Below are 17,310 nucleotides of genomic sequence, written 5' to 3'. Positions count from 1 at the left end.
CTAAGTGGATGCTGGGACTCCGTAAGGACCATGGGGAATAGTGGCTCCGCAGGAGACTGGGCACAACGAAAGAAAGCTTTAGGACTACCTGGTGTGCACTGGCTCCTCCCACTATGACCCTCCTCCAGACCTCAGTTAGAATCTTGTGCCCGGCTGAGCTGGATGCACACTAGGGGCTCTCCTGAGCTCCTAGAAAGAAAGTATATTTTAGGTTTTTTATTTTACACTGAGATCTGCTGGCAACAGACTCACTGCAGCGAGGGACTAAGGGGAGAAGAAGCGAACCTACCTGACTGGAGGTAGCTTGGGCTTCTCAGGCTACTGGACACCATTAGCTCCAGAGGGATCGAACACAGGACCCGACCTCGATCGTTCGGTCCCGGAGCCGCGCCGCCGGCCCCCTTACAGAGCCAGAAGCAAGAAGTGTTCTGGAAAATCGGCGGCAGAAGACTTCTGTCTTCAACAAGGTAGCGCACAGCACTGCAGCTGTGTGCCATTGCTCCTCATGCACACCTCACACTCCGGTCACTGTTGGGTGCAGGGCGCTGGGGGGGGGGGGCGCCCTGAGGGCAATATAATACACCTTGGCTGGCAAATCTACACCATATATAGTCAGGAAGGCTATATAGGTGTAAAAATACCCCTGCCAGAATTCCAGAAAAAGCGGGAGAAGTCCGCCGGAAAAGGGGCGGGGCTAACTCCCTCAGCACACTGGCGCCATTTTTTCTTCACAGTGCAGCTGGAAGACAGCTCCCCAGGCTCTCCCCTGTAGTTTTCAGGCTCAAAGGGTTAAAAAGAGAGGGGGGGGGGGGCACTAAATTTAGGCGCCTTATGTGTATACAAGCAGCTATTGAAGGGGAAAAATCACTCAGTTATAGTGTTAATCCCTGCATTATATAGCGCTCTGGTGTGTGCTGCATACTCTCTCTCTGTCTCCCCAAAGGACTTTGTGGGGTCCTGTCCTCAGTCAGAGCATTCCCTGTGTGTGTGCGGTGTGTCGGTACGGCTGTGTCGACATGTTGGATGAGGAAGGTTACGTGGAGGCGGAGCAGAGGCCGATAAATGGGATGTCGCCCCCTGTGGGGCCGACATCGGAGTGGATGGATAGGTGGAAGGTATTAACCGACAATGTCAACTCCTTACATAAAAGGCTGGATGACGTAACAGCTGTGGGACAGCCGGCTTCTCAGCCCGCGCCTGCCCAGGCGTCTCAAAGGCCATCAGGGGCTCAAAAAACGCCCGTTACCTCAGATGGCAGACACAGATGTCGACACGGAGTTAGACTCCAGTGTCGACGAGATTGAGACATATACACAATCCACTAGGAACATCCGTTGCATGATCTCGGCAATGAAAAATGTGTTACACATTTCTGACATAAACCCAAGTACCACATAAAAGTTTTTTTATGTTTGGGGAGAAAAAGCAGCCAGTGTTTTGTTCCCCCATCAGATGAGTGAATGAAGTGTGTAAAGAAGCATGGGTTCCCCCGATAAGAAACTGGTAATTTCTAAAAAGTTACTGATGGCGTACCCTTTCCCGCCAGAGGATAGGTCACGTTGGGAGATATCCCCTAGGGTGGATAAGGCGCTCACACGTTTGTCAAAAAGGGTGGCACTGCCGTCTTAGGATACGGCCACTTTGAAGGAGCCTGCTGATAAAAAGCAGGAGGCTATCCTGAAGTCTGTATATACACACTCAGGTACTATACTGATACCTGCAATTGCCTCAGCATGAATAGTGCTGCTGCAGCGTGGTCTGATACCCTGTCAATATTAATACCCTAGACAGAGATAATATTTTGCTAACATAGAGCATATTAAAGACGTCGTCTTATATATGAGGGATGCACAGAGGGATATTTGCCGGCTGGCATCCAGAATTAAGGCAATGTCCATTCTGCCAGGAGGGTATTAGAGACCCGGCAGTGGACGGGTGATGCTGACTTTAAAAGGCACATGGAGATTCTGCCTTATAAGGGTGAGGAATTGTTTGGGGATGGTCTCCGGGACCTCGTATCCACAGCAACAGCTGGGAAGAAAATTTTTTACCTCAGGTTTCCTCACAGCCTAAGAAAGCACCGTATTTTCAGGTACAGTCCTTTCGGCTTCAGAAAAGCAAGCGGGTCAAAGGCGCTTCCTTTCTGCACAGAGACAAGGGAAGAAGGAAAAAGCTGCACCAGACAGCCAGTTCCCAGGATCAAAAATCTTCCCCCGCTTCCTCTGAGTCCACCGCATGACGCTGGGGCTCCACAGGTGGAGACAGGTGCGGTGGGGGCGCGTCTCGGGAACTTCAGGGACCAGTGGGCTTGCCCACAGGTGGATCCCTAGGTTCTGCAAGTAGTATCACAGGGATACAAGCTGGAGTTCGAGGCGACTCCCCCTCGCCGTTACCTCACATCAGCCTTGCCTGCTGCCCTCGGAGAAAGGGAGGTAGCACTGGCGGCAATTCACAAGCTGTACTTCCAGCAGGTGAAATCAAGGTACCCCTCCTTCAACAAGGCCGGGGTTACTATTCCAAAATGTTTGTGGTACCGAAACCAGACGGTTCGGTGAGACCCATTCTAAAATTGAACTCCTTGAACACTTACATACGAAGGTTCAAGTTCGAAATGGAATCGCTCAGGGCGATTATTGCAAGCCTGGAGAATTTCATGGTATCACTGGACATCAAGGATGCTTACCTGCATGTCCCTATTTACCCTCCTCACCAGGAGTACCTCAAAATTGTGGTACAGGTTTGTCATTACCAATTCCAGACGTTGCCGTTGGTCTGTCCCCGGCACCGATGGTATTTACCAAGGTAATGGCCGAAATAATTATCCCGTACTTGGACGATCTCCTTATAAAGGCGAGGTCCAGGGAGCAGTTGTTCGTCGGAGTAGCACTATCTCGGGAAGTGCTACAACAGCACGGCTGGATTCTGAATATTCCAAAGTCGCAGCTGGTTCCTACGACGCGTCTACTGTTCCTGGGTACGGTTCTGGACACAGAACAAGAAAAAAGGGTTTCTCCCGGAGGAGAAGTCCAAGGAGTTGTCGTCTCTAGACAGAGACCTCCTAATACAAATACAGGTGTCGGTGCATCAATGCACGCGAGCCCTTGGAAAGATGGTAGCTTCTTACGAAGAAATTCCATTCGGCAGGTTCCATGCAAGGATCTTCCAGTGGGATCTGTTGGTCCGGGTCGCATCTTCAGATGCATCGGCGGATAACCCTGTCTCCAAGGGCCAGGGTGTCGCTGTTGTGGTGGCTGCAGAGTGCTCATCTTCTAGAGGGCCGCAGATTCGGCATACAGGACTGGGTCCTGGTGACCACGGATAACATCCTTCGAGGCTGGGGGGCAGTCACACAGGGAAGAAACTTCCAAGGACTACGGACAAGTCAGGAGACTTCCCTACACATAAATATTCTGGAACTAAGGGCCATTTACAATGCCCTAAGTCAGGCTAGACCCCTGCTTCAACACCGGCCGGTGCTAATCCAGTCAGACAACATCACGGCGGTCGCTCATGTAAACCGACAGGGCGGCACAAGAAGCAGGATGGCGATGGCAGAAGCCACAAGGATTCTCCGATGGGCGGAAAATCATGTGTTAGCACTGTCAGCAGTGTTCATTCCCGGAGTGGACAACTGGGAAGCAGACTTTCTCAGCAGACACGACCTCCACCCGGGAGAGTGGGGACTTCATCCAGAAGTCTTCCAAATGATTGTACATCGTTGGGAAAGGCCACAGGTGGACAGGATGGCGTCCCGCCTCAACAAAAAGCTAAAAAGATATTGCACCAGGTCAAGGGACCCTCAGGCAATAGCTGTGGACGCTCTGGTAACACCGTGGGTGTACCAGTCTGTGTATGTGTTCCCTTCTCTGCCTCTCATACCCAGGGTAATGAGAATAATAAGAAGGAGAGGAGTAAGAACTATACTCATTGTTCCGGATTGGCCAAGAAGAGCTTGGTACCCAGAACTCCAAGAAATGATCTCAGAGGACCCATGGCCTCTGCCGCTCAGACAGGACCTGCTGCAGCAGGGGGCCTGTCTGTTCCAAGACGTACCGCAGCTGCGTTTGACGGCATGGCGGTTGAACGCCGGATCCTGAAGGAAAAGGGCATTCCGGAGGAAGTTATCCCTACGCTAATTAAAGCTAGGAAAGAAGTGAGCGCAAACCATTATCACCGCATATGGTGGAAATATGTTGCGTGCTGTGAGGCCAGGAAGGCCCCAACGGAGGAATTTCAGCTAGGTTGATTTCTGCACTTCCTACAGTCAGGGGTGACTATGGGCCTAAAATTGGGTTCCATTAAGGTCCAGATTTCGGCTCTATCGCTTCTCTTCCAAAATAGAACTGGCTTCACTGCCTGAAGTTCAGACTTTTGTTAAGAGAGTGCTGCATAGTCAGCCCCCGTTTGTGCCTCCAGTGGCACCGTGGGATCTCAACGTGGTGTTGGATTTCCTGAAGTCGCATTGGGTTGAGCCACTTAAATCCGTGGAGCTAAAATACCTCACGTGGAAAGTGGTCATGATGTTGGCCTTGGCGTCGGCCAGGCGTGTATCAGAATTGGCGGCTTTATCATGCAAAAGCCCTTATCTGATTTTTTTATATGGATAGGGCGGAACTGAGGACTCGTTCCCAATTCCTTCCTAAGGTGGTATCAGTGTTTCATGTGAACCAACCTATTGTGGTGCCTGCGGCTACTTGGGACTTGGAGGATTCCAAGTTACTGGACGTAGTCAGGGCCCTGAAAAATATATGTTTCCAGGCGGCTGGAGTCAGGAAAACTGACTCGCTATTTATCCTATATGCACCCAACAAGCGGGGTGCTCCTGCTTCTAAGCAGACTATTGCTCGCTGGATCGGTAGCACGATTCAACTTGCACATTCTGCGGCTGGACTGCCGCACCCTAAATCTGTAAAAGCCCATTCCACGAGGAAAGGGGCTCTTCTTGGGCGGCTGCCCGAGGGGTCTCGGCTTTACAATTTTGCCGAGTTGTTACTTGGTCGGGTTCAAACACTTTTGCAAGAGTCTACAAGTTTGATACCCTGGCTGAGGAGGACCTAGAGTTTGCTCATTCGGTGCTGCAGAGTCATCCGCACTCTCCCACCCGTTTGGGAGCTTTGGTATAATCCCCATGGTCCTTACGGAGTCCCAGCATCCACTTAGGACGTCAGAGAAAATAAGATTTTACTCACCGGTAAATCTATTTCTCGTAGTCCGTAGTGGATGCTGGGCGCCCATCCCAAGTGCGGATTGTCTGCAATACTTGTATATAGTTATTGCCTAACTAAAGGGTTATTGTTGAGCCATCTGTTGAGAGGCTCAGTTATATTTCATACTGTTAACTGGGTATAGTATCACGAGTTATACGGTGTGATTGGTGTGGCTGGTATGAGTCTTACCCGGGATTCAAAATCCTTCCTTATTGTGTCAGCTCTTCCGGGCACAGTATCCTAACTGAGGTCTGGAGGAGGGGCATAGAGGGAGGAGCCAGTGCACACCAGGTAGTCCTAAAGCTTTCTTTAGTTGTGCCCAGTCTCATGCGGAGCCGCTATTCCCCATGGTCCTTACGGAGTCCCAGCATCCACTACGGACTACGAGAAATAGATTTACCGGTGAGTAAAATCTTATTTTTTTTTATACTGTTTATATGTTTGCATTCCACTTTATTTAACTTGTAACCTTGGGCAACATTTGGGATTAGGTCAACAACAACTTTGAATAGTAAGGCCAAAGAAGATCCTAATCATTAAGATTTTCTTTGGCCTTACTATTCAAAGTTGTTGTTTTATTATGATACCAATGTACCCTAGGCTGGCAATAAGGAGTTGGGTGAGTTCTAAGTGGATGTTAAGCTTTGATATGATGTATTTGCACCTGTGTATTTTTCTATTGTACAAAATTCTTGTTATATTGTGGAGGAAAAGGGCGTGGTGACTATCAAATAAAATATCCTCCTTGTCAAGCATTATCCGTATTGTAAGTGGTTGTTTAGTGCACAAAATCATTCACACAACATCTTACCAGGTTTTCCAAATTAGGCCCTTTTATCTAGTAATAAGTCCGATTTACTTGGGTGGAGGCACAATAGTTAATCATTATCCCACATATATCCCTTCTACTGGGATGTGGCTTACTCGTCTCCTATGTGCATGCACAGGGGCTCCCACTGGTAAGGAGATCAGACAGATCTAGCTACAGTGGAGGGGACAGGGCCACTGGAAATTGGGTAATGTTGATGTGGCAGTGATCACACCGGATTCAGTAACACCCGATGCGCTAAATAGCCCCCCGCATGTCTGAAAAGGGGGTGTAACTTCATGGGAAGGCAGTTGACGTCAATCTGGGGCTTGGCCTCAAGTAGGAAGTCCCCGTTTACATTACTCTGGGTGGTGTGCCCTGCATTCCCGTAGATGCTGGGCTGCCCCCTGGAGACTCTGCCTGTGCTGCCAGCTCCTCTTCTTTGACAGAATCCTGGTGCTACACGAGAATGTCACAGTGCAGCACCGGCTCCCAGTCACTGAGGAGAAGCTGGCATTTTGGTGACCCCTCGTGATCCCTCTTGGTGGTGCCAGGGGGGCCTTTCTATACAAAACAGCGAAGTGTAGAGGGGTGGGGGTATAGCCGCACATAGTGGGGGAGCAGGGTAACCTGGCATATGCCGAGTCTCGTTACTAGTCTGTCATAATTAATAAATAATAATCTTAGTTTACACACATGCTGTTATTTTGTAAGTCTTCTAGTGCAAGTAAAGAATGTGTATTTATTACTATATTACATTATATCAGTTTTATTAAACAAATCTGATCCTTGTAGTCATTATGCATTGTTTTGAAATGTTGCATGGTTTAACAGCCTCTCCTCTTATTTTTGCAGTCCTTTCTACGCTGTATTCCTGGTGTTGGTCTGTACTTCAGCACCCTTTATTCATTGAAGGAACATATTTTCTTAGGAAAAGATCTCGCGCCTCTGCAGTCTGTTCTTTTGGGAGCAGGATCCAGGACAGTAGCAGGAGTTTGCATGCTACCCTTCACAGTAGTAAAGACTCGATATGAGGTGGGTCTCAAGTTTCAGTGTAGGTTTTATTATGAAGAGCTCAGAAATAAATTTGAATAATGTGAGATTGATTTCTTTTGAAAGAATGATTGCTTAATCATTTAACATGGGATTAATATTTTCGTTGTTGCTTTTGTTTCGTTTCTGTATGAAGTATGTTACAGTATATCTAAAATAAAAATTGTTTGGATGCTGTTACAAGCTTGATTGCATGGTTCAGTATAGTTATGATACATTAAGTAAGTGTATAATCAGTATTATGGGCATTATGCCAGAAGTATAGTATTAATCTAGTGATTGGGAATGCTACAGTAAGTGCACACGCTACATGACAATTGAATTTGCAGTCTAACAAAATGCTAACTTGTGCTCCTCTAATTTTTCTTGTAGAGTGGGAACTATGGCTATAAAAGTGTATTTGGTGCACTGGGGAATATTTACAGAATTGAGGGTCCTCGTGGTCTCTTCAGTGGTCTTACTGCTACCTTACTGCGTGATGCTCCATTTTCTGGCATTTACTTAATGTTTTACACTCAAACCAAAATGTTTACCATACATAGTAAGTAGCATACACTATTGTTTGTGTGATTCTTTGTGTTTATGGTTGTTTTGTTTTGTTCATTAAAAAAAATTAGAGGATTTAATAGTTTGCCGTACATACACACGTATGTGCCAGATAACTAAGGGGTAGATGTATTAAATCTCGCTATGGGGGAGAAGTGGTATCAGCGCACATGTGTATGTGCACTGATACCACCTCTCCCCTATATATGAATGCAGGGATGTGCGCTAAATTACGGTCTATATCAGCACTGCTATCTACAAGATAGCGTGCCGATGTGCAAGACAATGTACAGTATGTACTCTCAGTAGCACTGACTGTTCCGACACCTGCAGCTATAGGTTTCAACAGCTGCAGGTGTCTTTGCCCATTCACCACAGTAGGGACAGCTCTGTCGCTGACTGTGGTGGCTGCATAGGAGATCTCGCGATACTAGCGAGATCTCGCAAATGCCCAGTCAGCAAGCAGGGGGGAGAGGCACACTAGACTGATTTGCTGTGGGGCTTTAGCAGGGATCCCCGGAGGGAGGAGTTTTCACTCCCCCACTTCATCTGCCGAGACGTTTATACATCTCGGCGCTACTGCTTCCTGCTTCGCTTCGATAATGAGGCGAAGCAGTCAGCGTTATACCTACATGATTCGTGCAGGTATAATACATCTCCCCTTGAGACCATTGTTTCCATTCCTAGTACATGCCAACACACCCCCACATTGAATGGTATGTTCCACAATTTAAGTATTATATATTAGCAGATATCTCTGCAATACACTGTTGTATAGTTTGCAGTGTATCACAATTTAAGCAACTTTGAATGAGGCAATGATTTCCATATAACCATGGGCTAATTGCCCACAATGTAAAATCAGTGAAATTTTCTTAATGTCAGAATGTTCTAACAGTTTTAGGGATGTGGTAGAAAGCGAAAAAATACGTACAACGTAAAGACACACAGATTAAAAAGATGACACTTTTTCACAATAAATAAGCAATATTTAGCAAAATAAAAAATTGTCCGTAGAGGCATGGAATATAGGGGCAGATTTATTAAGCTCGGTGAAGTGATAAATTGGAAGGTGATAAAGGACCAGCCAGTCAGCTCCTAACTGACATTCTTCAAACCCAGCCTGTGACATGGCAGTTAGGATCTGATTGGCTGGTTCTTTATCACCTTCCACTTTATCACTTCGCTGAGCTTAATAAATCTTCCCCATAGTTATCGCGGATGCCAGATTTGTGAAATGTAAATGCATATGAATTATAGTGAGTATATGCATATAGTGAGTCTGAATTGGCAGCACAATTACAATTTTTGAAACGGTTGTCTTTTACTACTTGTTTGGTATGTGTTTTTTTTTCTTCATGTCAGCTTGATCAATTATGTAATATACAACTTGTGAAAGTGTTTTTTTCCCCACAGATAATATTACTACAACATTTACTCCCCTGACGAATTTCAGTTGTGGCATCATAGCTGGTATCCTTGCTTCTGTATCTACTCAGCCTGCTGATGTTATAAAGACCCATATGCAGCTCTCGCGTGCAAAGTACTGCTGGACTGGTCAAGCTGCACTTTGCATTTATCAGGTAACAAATTGTGCTGAAGGTTCATTTTAGTGTATTTATCCCTTTCATTTATATTTATTGAAAGATTCCAATGAACCAAAACCATTACATGTACAATAAACAAAGAAATGATTGTACAAGATAAGCATTACATAAATAAGTATTCAATGTGTCACCCAGCAAGTAACATAGTTAATGAGGTTGAAAGAAGACAAATTATCCATAGAGTTCAACCTGTATTACAATTCTTACACTATTCTGTATGTAACTATACTGGTAAAATAACGAGCGCTGAACAAAGAAACGAAACAAAACAAAAAATAAATGATTAAAAAACAATAATCTAAAGCAAATGTTTACAGCTCTCTTTTGAGATGTAGTGGGATTGCAGGTGTTTTTCTGCAGCTGTTAGATTTTTCACAGTCCCAGTGGTGCTGACCCTGATCTTACCCTAGTCAGTGGTGTCCTCGGAAAACTGTCTCCACTTCCTGGAGCTTCTATCTGGGTCCTAGCTCTCTAGCGGCTCTGACCGCTGCAGCCGCGACAGGCTGATGGTAATGTTAGGTGTCTGTGAGCGGTGTAGTCGTTGGTGGTATAGCGCTGCTCCCGCTGTTGTGAAGTTCAGATTATTTCTAATAAATATTTAAAATGCCAGCGTTAATATATATTGCGGACGCAAGGCGCATCTTATTACCATATATGATAAAAGTGCGCTGTACGTCGCAAACACTACATCCCTTAAGAGAAAACAAGCACTTGTACACGTATTGTGAGTTCCAACGCTCAGTGATGTATATATTTGATATTAAAAGGATATGTATACAATATATCACATGTACAGTATATATCATTACACAAGAAGCAGATAGTTACAAAAGAATCCATTACAGCCAGCATACTTCACCCTATTTGCTCAATGCACATTCCGCTCCATCTTTGAATCTGCCTCAACACCAACAAACCGCAACTGCCAGCAGCAGAAAAAACAGCAAACAACTTTTTGTGTAACTCGAAAAATGCCTATATCCTGTGTATTTTGGGGGAGTACATGACTTCTGTTATTGGGACTGAGTCTTCTGTTATTGGTCCAGGGGAGGGAACTTTCTCATTCATGATGTGTTATTGGTCAGATTCATATACAAGCAACGTCCTGCCTTGAAGACATCATAAGGGTTGACCACTGGTTTCCTGCCCATATCCTTTCTTTGGAATGTTCTTTGTTGTCATTAGAATTGTGGCTTCATATTCCTACATTTATTCATAACTACTCATTGCAATGTGATACAATCTAACCACAGGTATCAAATTAACACATTCATTCCCCTGATTATTTCTCATACGTCCTAGAGGATGCTGGTGTCCACTTCAGTACCATGGGGTATAGACGGTTCCGCAGGAGCCATGACTTTTCATAGGGTGTGAACTGGCTCCTCCCTCTATGCCCCTCCTCCAGACGTCCGTTTTAGAAATGTGCCCAGGCAGACTGGATGCACTCCAGGGGAGCTCTACTGAGCTTCTCTGAAAAAACTCATGTTAGGTTTTTTATTTTCAGGAAGCATTGCTGGCAACAGTCTCCCTGCTTCGTGGGACTGAGGGGGCAGAAGTAGGAACCAACTTCCTGAATAGTTTCATGGCTCTGCTTCTGACTGACAGGACACCATTAGCTCCTGAAGGGTACTGAATGCTAGCTGTGCCTAGATGCTCACTCCCACAGCACGCCGTCACCCCCCTTGCAGAGCCAGAAGTCAGAAGACAGGTGAGTGTTAGAAGAGAGATCTTCAATCAAGGTGACTGCTAAAGGTACCGCGCGGCTGGTGGGAGCGCAGCGCGCCATGTTGCCCACACATACCCAGGCACTGCAGGGTGCAGGGCGCGTGGGGGGGCGCTCTGGGCAGCATGAAACCTTATAAAACTGGCAGAAAAGGGGCATAAGATACCGAGGCACAGCCCTACCGCCGCCAGTATAAATATAAATATCAGAATCTCTGAGGAGAAACGCGCCATTGCGGGGGCGGAGCTTCCTCCTCAGTCAGCCAGCACACTGCTCAGCGCCATTTTCTTTCTCTCCTCAGGCTGCAGAGACAACGCTGGTCCTCCTCCACTACTGAATACAAGTATCAGGGTACAAAACAGGGGGGGCACAGTGAAATTGGTGCTTTATATTGTGTATTGATATTGTAAAAAAGCGCTGCATGTCAGTGGGCATTTTATGTTTCACAGGCATTGTGTTACTGGCGCTGGGTTTGTGAACTGGCTGCTCCTATCTGTGTCCTTCTGACAGATTTTACTGTGGGTCTGTCCCTATAAGTCCCGGAGTGTCTGTGGTGTGTTTGTGCACGTGTGTGACATGTCTGAGGCAGGGAGTTCTTCCCCTGAGGGAGCCATTTTAGGGACACAGTTGTAATGTGGTGGCGCTGCCGGCACACCACCAGCCTGAATGGGTGAAAGAATTTACCTGATAGTGTGAATCATATCAGTAAGAGATTAGATAAGTCTGAGTCTCATGCAGAAAGCTGGAGAAAATCAGTGGAAGATGTGATTTTTCAGGGTTCTGCTTTTTCATCCGCAGGCGACCCCTCTGGGTCACATAAGAGACCATTTGCAAACATTGTACATACTGATACCGACACGGACTCTGATTCCTGTGTCGATGATAGTGATTCCAGGGGGATAGATCCCAAATTGGCAAAAAGCGTACAATATATGATTGTTGCTATAAAGGAGGTCTTAGAAGTTACGGAAGCTCCTACTGTACCTCAGGAGAAGGCTTATTTCTCATACGTCCTAGAGGATGCTGGGGTCACATTAGAACCATGGAGTATAGACAGGATCCGCAGGAGACATGGGCACTTTAAGACTTTGAAATGGTGTGAACTGGCTCCTCCCTCTATGCCCCTCCTCCAGACTCCAGTTTTAGAATTGTGCCCAGGCAGACTGGATGCACTCTAAGGGAGCTCTACTGAGTTTCTCTGACAAGACTTAGGTTTTTTATTTTCAGGGAGGACTGCTGGCAACAGTTTCCCTGCTTCGTGGGACTTAGGGGAGAGAAGTATGTCCAACTTCTGGTGAGTTCAATGGCTCTGCTTCTGGCTGACAGGACACCATTAGCTCCTGATGATCGCTGGGCGCTCCCGGATGCTCACTCCCGCAGCCTGCCGTCACCCCCTTACAGAGCCAGAAGTCAGAAGACAGGTGAGTAGCAGAAGATCAGAAGACTTCTCCAGTGACGGCATTCTGAGGTACCGTGCAGCGAGCGGAACTTTGCGCACCATGCTCCCACACATGCACAGGCACTGCAGGGTGCAGGGCGCAGGGGGGGGTGCCCTGGGCAGCATAAATCCTCATTAAAAGTTTACTGGCAAGAGGGGACATTAGTGCCTGGGCACTGTCCTAACCCCCGCCAGTATAATTATTTGTTAATTTGAGCGGGACAGAAATGCTCCATTACGGGGGGCGGAGCTTCTTCCTCACTCTCTCAGCTCACTGCTCGGCGCCATTTCCTCTCCACAAGGCTGCATAGACTCTGGTCCTTCCTTACACCGCTGACAAGTATCCGGGTGCAAAACGGGGGAGGGGGGGGGGGCGCAGTACATATTGGTGCAGTATATTGGCATTTAAAAGCGCTACAGGTCTGAGGCATTTTTTTTAGTGTTTTCAGAGTTGTTAGTTTGGCGCTGGGTTGTGAACTAGCAAATCCTCTCTGTGTCACTGTGACAGACTTTACTGTGGGTCTGTCCCCTATAAGCCCAGTGTGTCTGTGGGTGTTTGGTGCACGTGTGTCGACATGTATGAGGCTGAGTGCTCTTCCCTGGAGGAGGCTGTATTAGGGACACAGACGACTGCGGGGGTGACCCTGTCGGTACCGCCAACTCCTGACTGAGTGAATGTCTTGAATGTGAATATGGCTCTTATCAGTAAGAGATTAGATAAGTCTGAGTCTCTGAACCAGGCGTGGAAAAAATCTGTGGAGGATATGTTATTGCAAGTCCAGGACCCCTCGGGGTCGCAAAAATGTTCTTTTGCCCAGTTGATGCACACTGATACCGACACGGACACTGATTCCAGTGTCGACTATAGTGATTCCAGATTAGATCCAAAATTGGCAAAGAGCATTCAGTACATGATTGTGGCTATTAAAGATGTATTATATATCACTGAGGACCCTGCTGTTCCTGATAAACGGGTCTGTATGTATAAAGAAAAGAAACCGGAGGTGACGTTTCCTCCCTCTCATGAACGGAACGCTCTATTTGAAAAAGTCTGGGGAAAACCCAGACAGAATGTTTCAAATCCCCAAAAGGATTCCGGTTGCTTATCCTTTTCCCACTGAGGATAGGAAAAAGTGTGAGTCACCCCCCATTTTGGACAAGGCCCTGTCACGTTTGTTTAAAAAGGTGGCTATCCCAGCATCGGGCACGGCGGCCCTTAAGGACCCAGCAGATTGTAAGCAAGAATCTACGTTAAAATCCATTTATGCGACCACGGTTACACTGCTCAGACCTGCCATTGCATTTGCGTTGGTGAGTAGTGCTATTGAAAAGTGGGCAGATAACTTGTCATCTGATATAGATACACTGGATAGGGATAGCATCCTCTTGACGCTGGGTTATATCAAGGATGCTGCAGCATACCTAAAGGAAACTGCGAGAGATATTGGCCTTTTGGGATCAAAAGCCAATGTCATGGCGGTCTTGGCTAGGCGAACATTGTGGATTCACCAATGGAATGCTGATGCAGACTCCAGGAAAAATATGGAGTCTCTCCCATATAAAGGTGGTGTCCTGTTTGGGGATGGCCTCGATGATTTGGTATCTACGGCTTCCGCGGGGAAGTCATCTTTTTTGCCTTATGTTCCTCAGCAACAAAAGAAAACACACCACTATCAAATGCAGTCCTTTCGGCCCAATAAATACAGAAGAGGACGAGGCTCTTCCTTCCTTGCTAGTAGAGGGAGGGGAAGAGGTAAAGGATCAACAACCTTGTCGAGTTCGCAGGAGCAGAAGTCTTCCCCTGCAACTGCCAAATCCACCTCATGACGCTGGGGCTCTCTTGCGGGAGTCCGCACTGGTAAGGGGGCACGTCTAAAACTATTCAGTCAGGTCTGGATCCGTTCGGGCCTAGACCCGTGGGTTTTACAAATAGTGTCCCAAGGGTACAAACTGGAGTTTCAAGACGTTCCCCCTCGCCGATTTTTCAAATCGGCCTTACCAGTTTCTCCTCCGGACAGGGAGGTAGTAAGCGAAGCTATACAAAAGTTGTGTCAGAATCAAGTAATTTTCCTGGTTGCCCCCGTCACAACAGGGAGAAGGCTTTTATTCAAGCCTTTTCGTGGTCCCAAAGTCGGACGGCTCGGTCAGGCCAATCCTAAACCTGAAATCCCTAAATTTCTACCTGAAGAAGTTCAAATTCAAAATGGAATCTCCCAGGGCAGTGATCTCCAGTCTGGAGGAAGGAGATTTCATGGTTTCGGTGAACATAAAGGATGCCTACTTACATGTTCCCATTTATCCTCCGCATCAGGCTTACCTGAGATTTGCGATTCAGGATTGTCATTACCAATTTCAGACGTTGCCGTTTGGTCTATCCACGGCTCCGAGGATTTTCACCAAGGTGATGGCAGAAATGATGGTTCTCCTTCGCAAACAAGGAGTCACTATTATCCCGTACTTGGACGATCTCCTGATAAAGGCGAGATCCAAGGACCAGTTTGTGCGAAACATTGCACTCTCCCTGACAGTTCTTCAACAACATGGTTGGCTCCTAAACTTGCCAAAGTCGCAGTTGCTTCCAACGACGCAATTGTCGTTTTTGGGAATGATACTGGACACAGAACTTCAGAGAGTTTTTCTTCCAGTGGAAAAGTCTCTGGAGATCCAGAGTCTGGTCAAACAAGTTCTGAAACCAGCAAGAGTGTCAATCCATCAATGCATTCGGTTGCTGGGGAAGATGGTTGCAGCCTACGAGGCCATTCAGTTTGGCAGGTTCCATGCCAGAGTGTTCCAGTGGGACCTGTTGGACAAGTGGTCCGAGTCCCACCTACATATGCACCGGAGGATAATCCTGTCCTTCCAAGACCAGGGTCTCACTCCTGTGGTGGCTGCACAGCTCTAACCTCCTAGAGGGGCATAGGTTCGGGATCCAGGACTGGATCCTAGTAACCACGGATGCAAACCTCCGAGGCTGGGGGGTAGTCACACTGGGAGAAAACTTCCAAGGAAGATGGTCAAGTCAGGAAACTTGTCTCCACATAAACGTTCTAGAGTTAAGGGCTATTTGCCACGGCCTTCTGCAAGAGGAACATCTTCTTCGAGATCTACCCGTACTGATCCAGTCGGACAATGTAACAGCAGTAGCGTACATAAACCGTCAGGGCGGAACGAAAAGCAGAGCGGCGATGTCAGAAGCCACAAGGATTCTCCGCTGGGCGGAAAAGCATACAAGCGCTCTTCCAGCGTTCTTCATTCCAGGAGTGGACAACTGGGAAGCAGACTTCCTCAGCAGACACGATCTCCATCCAGGAGAGTGGGGCCTCCACCAAGAAGTCTTTGCAGAGATGACAAGTCGTTGGGGAGTTCCTCAAGTAGACATGATGGCATCTCGTCTCAACAAGAAGCTTCAGAGATATTGTTCCAGGTCAAGGGACCCTCAAGCAATAGCAGTGGATGCACTGGTGACACCGTGGGTGTTTTTTAGTCGGTGTATGTATTCCCTCCACTTCCTCTCATTCCAAAAGTTCTAAAGATCATAAGAACAAAGATTCGGGCGATCCTCATTGTCCCAGACTGGCCAAGGTGGGCTTGGTATCCAAATCTTCAGGAATTACTCATAGGAGATCCTGACCTCTTAATCTGCGCGAGGACCTGTTACAACAGGGGCCGTGTGTGTATCAGGACTTACCGCGGCTACGTTTGACGGCATGGCGATTGAGCGCACAATCCTAGCCCGTAAGGGTATTCCCAGTGAAGTCATTCCCACACTTATTCAGGCCAGAAAAGGGGTAACGTCTAAACATTACCATCGTATTTGGAGAAAATATGTTTCTTGGTGTGAATCTAAGAAGGCTCATATGGAATAGTTTCAGCTAGGATGTTTTCTCCATTTTCTACAAGCAGGGGTGGATGCAGGCCTAAAATTGGGTTCAATTAAGGTACAGATTTCAGCCTTATCGGTTTTCTTTCAGAAACAATTGGCCTCCCTTCCAGAAGTTCAGACTTTCGTGAAAGGCGTGTTGCACATCCAACCTCCATTTGTGCCTCCAGTGGCACCATGGGATCTTAATGTGGTGTTGCAGTTCCTTCAATCACATTGGTTTGAACCTTTGTAGAAGGTGGAGTTGAAGTTCCTCATTTGGAAAGTGGTCATCCTGTTGGCCTTGGCATCTGCAAGGTGGGTGTCTGAGTTAGTGGCCTTGTCTCACAAGAGCCCTTATTCGATCTTCCATGAAGATAGAGCTGAATTGAGGACACGTCAGCAGTTTCTACCAAAGGTGGTTCCTCTTTCCACATGAACCAACCTATTGTGGTGCCAGTGGCTACTATCGCTTTCGCTGAGTCAAAGTCTCTGGATGTGGTCAGAGCTTTGAAGATTTATGTCGCCAGAACGGCTCAGATTAGGAAAATAGAGGCTCTGTTTGTCCTGTGTGATCCCAACAAGATTGGGTGTCCTGCTTCCAAGCAGATCGTTGCGCGCTGGATCTGTGGTACGATTCAGCGTGCTCATTCCACGGCAGGATTGCCGTTACCGAAATCGGTGAAGGCCCATTCTACTAGAAAGGTGGGCTCGTCCTGGGCGGCTGCCCGGGGGATCTTGGCGTTACAGCTTTGCCGAGCAGCTACTTGGTCGGGATCAAACACTTTTGCTAAGTTTTGCAAGTTTGATACCGTGACCGATGATGACCTCAAGTTTGGTCAATCGGTGCTGCAGAGTCATCCGCACTCTCCCGCCCGTTCTAGAGCTTTGGTATAACCCCATGGTTTTAATGTGACCCCAGCATCCTCTAGGACTTATGAGAAAATAGGATTTTAATACCTACCGGTAAATCCTTTTCTCTTAGTCCGTAGAGGATGCTGGGCGCCCGTCCCAGTGCGTACTGTGTCTGCAGTTATTAGTTGTGGTTACACACATGTTGTGTTAC

At 47.2% G+C, this 17,310-nt stretch overlaps 1 protein-coding gene across 3 annotated transcripts in view; it reads left to right on the top strand.

Moving 5' to 3' along the window:
• SLC25A38 (solute carrier family 25 member 38) overlaps positions 1-17,310 on the top strand; it is a 278,685-nt gene that overhangs the window by 105,734 nt on the left and 155,641 nt on the right. For all 3 annotated transcript variants that reach the window (XM_063940319.1, XM_063940320.1, XM_063940321.1), the window contains exons 3-5: positions 6,871-7,050; positions 7,441-7,609; positions 9,031-9,197. In XM_063940319.1, the coding sequence (XP_063796389.1) occupies positions 6,871-7,050; positions 7,441-7,609; positions 9,031-9,197 (516 nt within the window). The remainder of the gene's footprint in view (positions 1-6,870; positions 7,051-7,440; positions 7,610-9,030; positions 9,198-17,310) is intronic.

Source organism: Pseudophryne corroboree, chromosome 9 (genome assembly GCF_028390025.1).
Source record: "Pseudophryne corroboree isolate aPseCor3 chromosome 9, aPseCor3.hap2, whole genome shotgun sequence".
In the NCBI taxonomy this organism is placed as follows: Eukaryota; Metazoa; Chordata; class Amphibia; order Anura; family Myobatrachidae; genus Pseudophryne; species Pseudophryne corroboree.
Note: the sequence above shows the minus strand (reverse complement) of the source record. Positions and strands in the feature narration are given on the sequence as shown.